The 12,066-nt window shown below is 29.2% G+C and overlaps 1 protein-coding gene across 1 annotated transcript in view; it reads left to right on the top strand.

The window, feature by feature from the left end:
* Nucleotides 1-12,066, top strand: part of LOC131066853 (uncharacterized) — a 67,059-nt gene that overhangs the window by 18,202 nt on the left and 36,791 nt on the right. Inside the window, exon 4 of the mRNA XM_058001727.2 lies at nucleotides 2,704-2,793. Coding sequence (XP_057857710.2) covers nucleotides 2,704-2,793 — 90 coding nt within the window. The remainder of the gene's footprint in view (nucleotides 1-2,703; nucleotides 2,794-12,066) is intronic.

Here is a 12,066-nt window from a genome sequence, read left to right as displayed (position 1 = left end):
TGAATATTGAATAGGTAGAAGTCTAAGATTGTGTAATTGCTCATGCGAGAAAGAGTTAATGAGTGGATAGGTTGTTTCAAATACATTATCAAATGTCATTGTTCTTGTATATTGTTACATATTCTTATTCTTATTTCAAGAGGTCAATGTTGTCATCATTATCGGAAACCTTGTTGATATATTTGGTTCTTGCTTTATCTTGTTTGTCTTAGTGTAGACATTCATGATGAAATTCTTTTTTCCTTTTACTTGATGGTACTTTAGGTGCTTAGTGCATGTTTTGAATGCCACTTCCACCAAAGCACTCTATTCATTGGTGTTAGAGAGAATAATGTTATTGAATATTCTATGGTCAAATTATCATGTCTATTTTCAACATTTATGATATTGAGTAAATGTAATAGAAGTACCAAAATCTAATTTTCTACATTGCACAATTAACTCATTTCTATCTCATGAGGAACACAATGATGGCCAAGTTTGAACGGTGTCGACTCTAGACATGTAAACTATGGCTTTAGGAAGAAACAACTTCTAATTAATATTAATGCAATTTATTTATGGTTGGTGTAGTTATTATGTATTCCTTAGTTTACACTTAATTTGACACCTTTTATGATGCATGTCCCAAACTATCATTATGATACAATTTGAGAGAATTGCTAATTTAATGAGGGTCATGTAGCCATAAACCATTGGGGATTCTAAGTTTCTAACTGAGATTCACTCTCTAAACTCCACATATATATTTCATTGTCGTCTTTGGATGCGATAAAACTATTTAATTGAAATAGTTTAAAAATAAAGTAAGATTTTATCCAAGGCATGATATAATCATTGCATGTTGTAAAAAAGAGGCCTTAACTCTTAACAAGGAAGGGACTGGGAATTCTTGATGATGTTACATGTTTGAACTTTATTTCTCTTTATATTGTCATTTCACTAACTTTTTAAAGGTAAAAAAAAATTAACCATTAGATGCTCATTTGCTTGAGAAGATATGTATTGTTTATTATTTGTACAAAAATATTTTCTTGCTCCTATATGTACATGCAACATAAAAGGAAGCAATTAATATGAGTTGTATGAAACATTAGTTAGAACTCTCCCTTTTGACACACACATTTGTGTTAAATTTAATTTTACATATAGCCACTAGCTCATTGTTACGACATGCCAAAACCCTTACCCACACATTATGATATTGGCTTATATCTTTAGAAAAGTTTTGAAAACATAAGATCTAAGGTCTACCCTTTATAGGTGAATTATTTATACAAAATCTACTATTGGTAATGCATAGTATGAGAAGAACATAGAAAAATTTTCATAAATAAAAAATGGACCTAATCTTGTCCTATGATCCCATCTAATTAGTGTTAGATATTTACCATGACTTTAATAATATACCTCTATATCAAGAGAACTTCTAATCTTTTGACATTAGCAAAATATTGAAAAAAATTATAACCATAAGATGGAGTTAATATCAAATGTTATCTATATAGATAGAATAGATATAATTTGTTCTATACCAGAGACATTCTCTTAATTTAGATAATGAAATGAAAAACATCTAATAAATTTTAGTAATTTTAACAATCCTATCACCACTCACTACAAATTAAAAAACAACTTGAATTTTGTTCGTTTAATATATTTCCTGGAATTATTAATTGATCTACTTTTATTAAGGAAAATAAATCTCTTAAGGTTCTCACGATAATTATAACATGCTTTTAGACTTTCATCTATCATTGATGTCAAAAGTTAACTATAGGCTAGCCAAATAATGAGGAAACTCATTGTTAGTTTTACCACTTGGGTTTTCCATCTTGGTATTTACTCCTTTTTGTTAGGCTTATCTTGTTTTGGTGTTGAGTTACTTTTTCCAATTTCTTCTAGGTTCTTTTGGTCTTAATATTATATTCTTGTATTTTTTTATTGTAAAATAATATTTTTATTTCAATTTATAAAGAGATCTTAATATTTTGTTTCAATATGATATTTATTTAAGTATATCTTTTATAATATTGTGCAATAGTTTCTTGTCGAGGGATATTGTTGCACTAATATTACTCATAACTTTAACTCAATTTGCAGCCTATTGGATTAGGGCTGCTGGTTTTTTGCAACCTGTTGGTTTTTGGTGGGGGTTACTGTTGTTCCCTTTCTTTTGATTGGCTGGGCCGAATCTCTTTTGTGTTCTGTTTCTTTGAGTGGTCTTTCAAGTTTATCTTTCGGTTCGGGTTGCAAGTCCTTCTAAAACTTGTCTTGTATAGGGTTTTTGGTCCCTTTAAAACTTGTTTTTACTTAATCAAAAACATTAACTCAATTTTGTCTGTAGATTCTCTAAAAGATAAATTGTTTGAATGTCATATATCGAAAAATAAAAAAAGAAGAAATAAATTATAAAATATGCATTTATGTGATTTATTTTAAATATTTTGATTTTTGTTGTCAAACTATTAATATTATTTTATTAAAATTTATTTATTTAATTAAAAAGAATGTAGCATTAGAAAATGTCAGCTTAGAAATGGACATGTTATGAATATTTTATCATTTATCATATTGCACTCAATTCCCTTGTCTCTTAATAGAAATTGGGTATAGTTATGAATTAATATGTGCAACTATTTACCACCAAAATAATTGAGCATTTAAGGTAGCATTTGAGAATTGACTTGATAATTTGAACAGACATGTGCAGGTGCTGTGATGATGACAGATATTGTTTTTTGGCTCGTAATTGTCCCCTTTCTAAGAACTGAACGTTTCACTGTGGATTTTGTGAGTATTTTAATAATCAAATTTTCATTTACTTTTTATTTATTATTTTGCTGAAAGTATATATATCTATACAAATATTGATAACTATATTTAGAAGACAATTTTTAAATTCTCAAAATGTATGAAACAAAGAAAATTGTTTACAATATTTAGAACTTCTCATTTTCTTTTTTAATTTTCTTTATTAAATAAGAAAAAAATCATACAATCTTCTAATTATAAGTAAAAGAAGTTAGACTAATACCCTAATGAGGAAGAGGTTGCATTCATCATGAAATAACATTAAAAATAATAGAAGTATTTAAATATCATTATTTAAAAAAATAAATAGAAAAAAGTTCTTATTGTGACATATCACTAACTATTCACATATTTTTGAAAATGGCTTTGGATAGTTTTTCATCGAGTGTCATCATGGTAGCATTATAATTTCATGATTAAAAATAATTATACAAAAAATATAATGTCCTAATATACAAAGTAGTGGCTTATGATTACTTTTATGCTTCTCCACTTTTGGGCTTCTTGGATTGTAATCATGCTTTTATATGTATAAGTTATCTACAACTCTTTTGATTGGATTTTTCTTAGGGATGCCATTATAACATTCTCTTTTTCTTCATTTATATAGTTAATTTATATTTATTGTGGTTTATTTAATTGCTATTAGCTATTTATTGTGGCTTATATAATTACTATTAGCTATTGGGATGTCATGATATTGATTGATTAAAAATGGAATATTGATACTTAGCTTGTCTTTCTTATTGAGATATGCTTAAAATTAACCTTCTTCACTTTTATGGAGTGGTATACGAGTGATCTTATGGAGTTGTGATGTGATTCATTCAATCATCAATTGTAGTAAATATTTCTATTAAACATTTTGAATAATCTTTCTAAACTTCACTCCCCCCTAATTAATAAGGTGGAAATATTGTGTTCATGAGACTTATCTAAGTTGGTGACATTATATAGACAAACTTGAGGTATTTTTCTATTATTTGAACAACATTACGAAGAGAATTAAATTCACTAAAGAGCTTAAACACGACAATGGGTTTCCCTTCTTGGGCATTCTTATTCTTAATAAATTGGATGATTATTTGCATATAAAGTATATAGAAAATACACCCATATTGACATTTACCTTAATGGATGTTCTCATCAACAACGTATCCAAAAATTAGGCACCTAACAAACTCTTATCACGTGGGCATTCTTTACTTGTGATGAGAAGCATATTGATATGAACTATCCCATCTTAAAATGAAGTTTTTTAAGATGAATGAATACAAGAATAAAAACATTTCTAAATCTCTTGAACAAGACAAAAAACATCTTGAAATTCATATAAATGGTTATGCCTTCCTATTACACAAATTGCTTTCCTTGTGTTGAATATATTTATAACGTGATTTCAAAAAACCTACAAAAAAGGAATCAAATGTTCTTTTAAACCTCTAAATAAGCTCAAAATTTTATTTCCCTCCTGACATATTATATAAGATCTCTTTAGAATTCTAGATTCTATGAGATAAAGTTCTTATTTTGAAATCCCTAGATTGGTGCAACTAGTTTCTCATTGGAAAGAGCCTTGATGAGCATGGGGTAGACACTCATACATGCACTAGTAAATCAACCTTTGCTACAATACCAAATACCACATCTACTTAGAGGCCACTTATGTGCTAAAAAAAGGATAATCATTATAGGTGAAATTTGAGAGAAGTAGAGAAAATCTCTAAATTCTTAAATAATATAAAAAGAGATCAAGTATGGGGGTTATTTCTTTTGGAAACTCATAACAAATATTTTTAGATTTATAACCCTTGATCCCCTTATTTATTTTCTTATACTCTTTTCCCTCTCGTGGTCGCCCTCTTCCTTTTTAATTCTTGTGGTTGCGTCTTCAAACATTTTATTATTCTTTTATCCCATCCTTGTCTTCCTATTAATAGGAAACATATGCAAATCTCACCCCTACATGTGCCATAATAGTCCTGGTGGTACCACACAAAATGGTCAAGAGTACACAACATACATGGGTTTGTGTGGTATCACACATGTTCTTAAGGTCCTTTCTAGACCTAGAAAGGGCCTTAATGAAATTTGTAGTAGCACACAACCTCTAACAATATAAGGACCTTGATAATATGTGTATTTCCACACAACCTCTTGTATATTGTATATTGTGCACTCTAACCATTTGTATGGTGTCACTAAGACCTTTCTAACATGTGTTGGGATCAAATTTACTCAAGTTTATTACCAAAAAGTTCCTTTTTATTGTCCATTTATTTTGACCTTATTATAATTGATAACCTTCCTCCCTCTCCTATTCTACTCCTTTTTTTTGAAACCCACAATTCATTCTCACCCCTTTATTATTCAAGATAGTTCCCCATCTTTCTCCTTTATGACTATTTCCATTCCTTTCCATCTTATTCTAGTTTGAAAACCTTTCATGAACTACACCTATAATATTTTTTTAATCACCGACTAGCATTTTTTCTTCCTTTTGACTTTGCAAGCCCTCACTGTTTACCCATCTCGTATTTCCTTTGTTTTAATATATATATATATATATATATATATATATATATATATTATCTTTATAGTTTTTATCAACCCTAATTTTATTTTATTTATTAACATTTTTAGTATCATTAATCTTCTTGTTGTTGATCTTGTTATGCTTCTTGTTGTTGTTGTTGTTATTGATCTTGTTAAATTTTTATCTTCCTCTCGTGTTCTTCCATTATTCATTCTCTTCTTCATGACATATCAATTGCCTTTCTTGTTGACCAATCTCTTTATATTTTTATCATTTTTATTGATATCACTGCTTTTATTTCATTTTGTGATGCTTTTATTTGTGTGATTATTTTCTTTACTATATCTTTTATTAGTATTATATCAATTATTATTAATTAAATCCTTATAACTTACATGTTTTTACCCACAATTTTGATCATTTTTTGAATTTATTCTTTTTAGGCTCATTAATTTCCCTCTTATTTTTAACCTTGTCTTGTTCCCCCTTTCACTTCCATCAAAGCCTTATCTTAATCTTCATGATGTAAGAGTCACAGAATAAACTCAAGCTACTATACTCACCAACAGAATCAAAGATAGTCTTTCACAAAAGAGTTTCAAGAAACTAATTACTTGACTATGGATGAAAACTGATATAATGATACCATAAGGTATAATGATACACAAAGTACATGAGGAGCTTTGCTTATATAGGTGAGATGAAAATATAAGAAACATAAGATCATGACAAACTTGTCTTAATCATACAACATAAGACATAAGATGTAAATAACTTAAAGTTCCTTAAGTAAACTGGCGAGAATATGAACTAAGATAATTTTCAATTAGGTAATATACCCTATCAAACTAACACATTAGATATTTTTATTGATTATAATTTATAATCTACATCCTAATGAAATATTATAGAGTATGATCTGAAATAGTGATATATTGATGTTAAAAAAGATTAGATATTATTTTACTAGAAACATATTACTCAACAAATAATTTGACGAATTTGTATATGTAATAATTTTCAAACTTGATAGTTTAGATAATCCACCCTTTAATAAAATTTTAGTATTCTTATTTTATATATTTTCAAGGCATTGATTGTTTGATCATTAAAAGGAGGGCAAATGATTTCTTTATGAATTTCCTAATTTGAATCATGATTTAAATTCTCACGCCTTATTTAAATTTTTTGCTATGCCTCCATTCAATATCATAACTTTGAATTCAATTTATTCTAATCATTCAAACGTAAGTGTTGTCATGTTTGGATCTTCAAACATATGTTAACAATAACAATAACCGTTGTTTCAAATATCATTATGGTTGTCTCTTTTTGGCATCATGAAGCAAGGTTATCCACACTGTAGTTCCCAATTCATTTTCATTATACAATACTTTTTATCAACTTAGTGGTTCTACAAATTCCTCATTGCTACCGACACTTATAGTTACTTAATGTTGACATCTTGCTTAAGCATATGAATTAGCACTTACTCGAGGCATGTGAAACCTAGAACATGTCAAGTGGTTTGTACACTAAATGACACTTATGCTAGCTTATATTAAATTAATATGAAATATGGTTATGACACGTGTAAAAATAAAATGTGTCATTTACACATTTTTAGATTATGCATATGACTTTATTTTCATTTATGGTGGCTTACATTACATTTTTAAGAAGTGCACTCACACTAATTTAAACACCAAATTAATCGTAATAATAGCACATCTCTCTAAAAAGTTGATATCTATAACGAAGGCCAAGTGCATCCATTTATAGGTGGTCATCCAACCATTAAGGTTGGAATAGTGTTTCCTTCGTGTTGTCATGTTTCCATTAGCTAGAAATTGAACTAATATTTCTATTTCCTTCTACTTGTCCATGTTTCCACCTAACATTTACTTCCACTTTTTTTATATTTTCATGCAATATGATGTTGCTTGTCCTTTCTTATCTTTCTTTGCATGTAACTCCACATGTTTTTTGTTTGCTTCCTTTTGCACACACCGTCTCATTCCTTACTCTTTATCTATTTGTGTAGCGAAGTTTGCTCTTCCTTCTATTTATTAGAGTCCAAGCAAGCATCTATACAATTCAATGTACTTAGATGTGAAAAAATATATATACACAAAGAAGAAAATAACAAAAAGATTTAAAATATATCTATATTCAGGAGTAAAGATAAAATAACAAATATCTATATTTAGGAGTAAATGAAATCAATGAAAGTTGCATGATGCTAATGAATAGTATAATGAGGGTAGATATAAAATATGTAAAAAAATATTTTTTAATGGTGAGTTAATAGTTAAGAATAAAAAATCCTAGCTTGGGCAAATTATAATGTACAAAAAGAATGCTAAAAGGAATTTTGTACCAATTGTGTGGGTGAAAAGAGAGAAAGACAAGGAAGAATTTTTTGAAATTGTTGAAATCCTTGTGCATAGAATTTTTTAAAGATTTTTGAGGTAGAGAAAGAAAATATCAAGGTAGAAAGAAGAGTTGCTATATAGGGAATCTTGAGGCAAAATAGAAATTCTAGGTAGGAAAGGAGGTTAGAGAAGCAAATTTTTCAATTTTTTAAGAAATGAATATGAAAAAAAAAATTCTTCTTATATGACATAGTAAAAGAAATATAAAAGGCTCAATGAAGATAGAAAACATAAGTTAGATATCATGGAATAAATAATGCATAGGAGCAAGTATAGTGATATGATGCCCTACATAGTAGGTGGTTCAAGGGATAGGGATATCCCAATATTAGTTAAAGATGGGTTTATAAATTATTAATAAGTTAATTAGAGACATAAATTATCGAACACAGAGTAAAAAACATAACAATAATTTTAGCAAATATGTATAATTTATAGTCAAATATAAATAAATAGTAAACAACTTATATACACAGATATGAAATCAAGGAATAAGAATTCATGTGATCAAAATGAGGTGAACACATCAAATTGGTTTGCTAAACTATTCAATTGTTCTCTCCTCTCATTTAAGAATAAATGTTTATTTGTACACTATAGTTAAGAAAAGCATTCTAAGAATTTGGAATGACTCATATTCCAAATTACTTGACCTTTCAACTACTTAGTAGTTATGTTCCTTCTATTTATTAGAGCCCAAGCAAGCTTCTATACAACTCAATGTACTTAGATGTGAAAAAAAATATATATACAAAGAAGGAAGTATAGATAAAATAACAAAAAGATTTAAAATATATCTATATTTAGAAGTAAATGAAATCAATGAAAGTTGCATGATGCTAATGAATAGTATAATGAGGGTAGATATAAAATATATAAAACAATATTTTTTAATGGTGAGTTAATACTTAAGAATACAAAATCCTAGCTTAGGGAAATTATAATGTACAAAAAGAATGCAAAAAGGAATTTTGTACCAATTGTGTGGGTGAAAAGAGAGAAAGAAAAGAAAGAATTTTTTAAAGATTTTTGAGGTAGAGAAAGGAAATATCAAGGTAGAAAGAAGAGTGGGTATATAGGGAATCTTGAGGCAAAGTAGAAATTCTAGGTAGGAAAGGAGGTTAGAGAAGCAAATTTTTCAATTTTTTAAGAAATGGTCATGAAAAAATTAATTCTTTTTATACGACATAGTAAAAGAAATATAAAAGGCTCAACGAAGATAGAAAACATAAGTTAGATATCATGGAATAAATAATGCATAGGAGCAATTATAGTGATATAATGTCCTACATAGTAGGTGGTTCAAGGGAAATCCCAATATTAGTTAAAGATGGGTTTAAAAATTATTAATAAGTTAATTAGAGACATAAATTATCGAACACAGAGTAAAAAAACATAACAATAATTTTAGCAAATATGTATTATTTATAGTCAAATATAAATAAATAGTAAACAACTAAAATATACAGATATGAAGTCAAGGAATAAGAATTCATGTGATCAAAATGAGGTGAACACATCAAATTGGTTTGCTAAACTATTCAGTTGTTCTCTCCTCGCATTTAAGAATAAATGTTTATTTGTACACTATAGTTAAGAAAAGCATTCTAAGAATTTGGAATGATTCATGTTCCAAATTACTTGACCTTTCAACTACTTAGTAGTTATGTTCTTCAATGGCTTGCCTCATAATACCATAGATAGATGACGAAACTTATTCAAATGCTATGAGTAAAGGGACATTGAATTTAAAGATATTCTAAGTGGAATACAAAGTGCATCAAGTCACATGCATTAAAGAGCATAGAGATGTGATAAATTACATGTGGGGTGATGTTGAAGATTGCACATTAACATAAAGTTGTTGAGTTGTTCACATTAGTTTCAAATTTTACCAAGGTATGTGCATAGTTCCTTAAGACTACATGTATGCACATTGATCATCTCTCATTTCTTGAAAAGTGATAGCCCACATTATATCTTTGATGAGTTATAGAAACTAAACACAAAAATGTTGAATATTATACCACTTTTTTTGATTTACATTGTTAGAGCTTAACTACTCTAAATAAATGATGTGAACGTCAGTAGGTGTATGGTATTTGTCTACATGATCTCATTTTATGCAATTATAAAAAGTTCTCTTTTATTCAATAATAAAAGACGGTGACTTCACACTAACTCAAAATGAGGAGTAATTAATAAAAGAAGGAATTTTAATGATGCCCACAAGACCAAGTGCTCTAAGGGAACAAAAGCCACAAAATTAACACATTTTTATATTTCTTTCCATGTTAGCTCTTCTATTATAAATCTTGACCAAGGAAATTGATAATTTGTGAAGCTTTGTCTCCAAAAGATCAATTAGATTGCCCACCTTCAAAATATTTTCAAACCACTTACAAATATCCTCATATATTGCACACTCTATGATGAAGTGCCACTCGATTTCAACCATGTCTTTGCTACAAAAGATGCAAGCTCTATCTTCCCACTTTTCTTTGGGGGGCAATTCATCTACTTGTTTCACATCTAAGGTGATGAGAGCCAATCTTTAGTTGTATTGTTTAAATTTTAGCCTTCCTCTTAATTGCAGCCCTCAAATAAACTTATTCATCATGCTTCCACATGAGGTTGAAGTCTTTGACATATTCTACTTTTTCTGCCATTCTGTTTTGTCTACATGACAATTCTAAACTTTTCTAACACCATCTTCATCCGTTGTAAGGTATGAATAAATTTTAAATTTTGGCTTGAGGAGTTCCTCCAAATAGTATAAAGTATGGCTTGCTAATTTTTGAAGCCTTGTCTCCCCAAAAAGCTCGTTTAGATTACCCACCTTCAAAATATTTTTGAATTGCTTATGGATATCCTCATGTGTTGCACACTCTATGATGAAGTGCCAATTGGCTTCAACTATGTCTTTGCTATAAGATATGCAAGTTCTTTATTCCTAGTTTTCTTTGGGGGCAGTTAATCCATCTAAGTACATTGGCCATTTCTATGGCATTGTATGGAATAAATTGGACATGTAACTCAATTATAGCATCAAATATCATCCATAAATAGAGGTTGTTATTCTATTGGTAACTTACCTAGATGTTTGGTTAAGGATAAGAATATGTAGTTGGACTCTATAGTAGGGAAGTTTTTATACAACTTGGTGAACAAATAATCCTTAAAGGAACCATTCCGAGTGGTATATGGGACATTCTTGAAAGGTGTCACATATCTATTGGGGGTGGAGTAGAATCTATAGATGTGTGAGCATAGAGGCCGAGGACTTTCTATATCACATGAGAGAGATCCTTGAATATCTCAAGAAGCACTAGGAGGAAAGTATCACTAAATATGAGTTACACAAATGAGTTTTAGAGGGATAATACTTTCTCACAAGATGAGTTAGTTGTGACACATTTGAGAAAAGAGCAGTTCTAGATAGGAATATAGAACAAGCTAAAGGACAAAACATGTAAAATTATATAAAAATATTTGAGGACACATGTAAGATAGAGCTAATGGAAGGGTTGGATATCTCATTGATATGTAATGTATTTGATTGGTATTCCCATCATGCACCTAGACATCTCGATGGTGTATGGATAATGAAAGTGCTTGATTGGAGAAAAGGAGATACTAGAAAAGTAGCAAGAGTAAATCGCACAAATCTTGAACATGTATGTATAAAAAGAAGATCCAACATAGTGAGTAGAAGAAATATCTTATTTGTTGGATGAGAAAAGGGATTGAGGGAGAACCATGGATTTTTGGATATGAAGTAAGTTGAATTGGGTGGTCAAATTAGTTTCTTGCATAATCCTATTTGTAACACACATAACTCATAATATTTTTCTAATGGTTTTTGATGCAAGAGCATCCTTAGGTCAACACAATTTTGTATCACCCAAAAATTGTTTGAAGTTCCCTATGCACATTCTTAAATTATGTGCTTAATTTGAAATGTGTTGGACAATTGTAGTGTCCCATGCAACCCATATTGATGCAAATTTATTTGAATATGATGCAAACCTTATTGGTTTGGTGCACTCTCTACACTTGTGCATCTTTGCCCATGCTCAACATTCTCTTCATTGTGCAATATATTTCTATTGTGTGCACAAGATAGATCAAATGATGTTAGATGTCAAAGGTTGGCTATTTAATTAGAGCACTTATGTCAAATGGAAACAATTAGATTTTTCAATGGCCTATTAGTTTTTGAAGGTTACAAGTATACTAGGTCCTAAGTGCACATTTATGGTGTGAACCTTCTTTAATCCC

The sequence above is a fragment of the Cryptomeria japonica genome, chromosome 8 (genome assembly GCF_030272615.1).
Source record: "Cryptomeria japonica chromosome 8, Sugi_1.0, whole genome shotgun sequence".
NCBI classification, from domain to species: Eukaryota; Viridiplantae; Streptophyta; class Pinopsida; order Cupressales; family Cupressaceae; genus Cryptomeria; species Cryptomeria japonica.
Note: the sequence above shows the minus strand (reverse complement) of the source record. Positions and strands in the feature narration are given on the sequence as shown.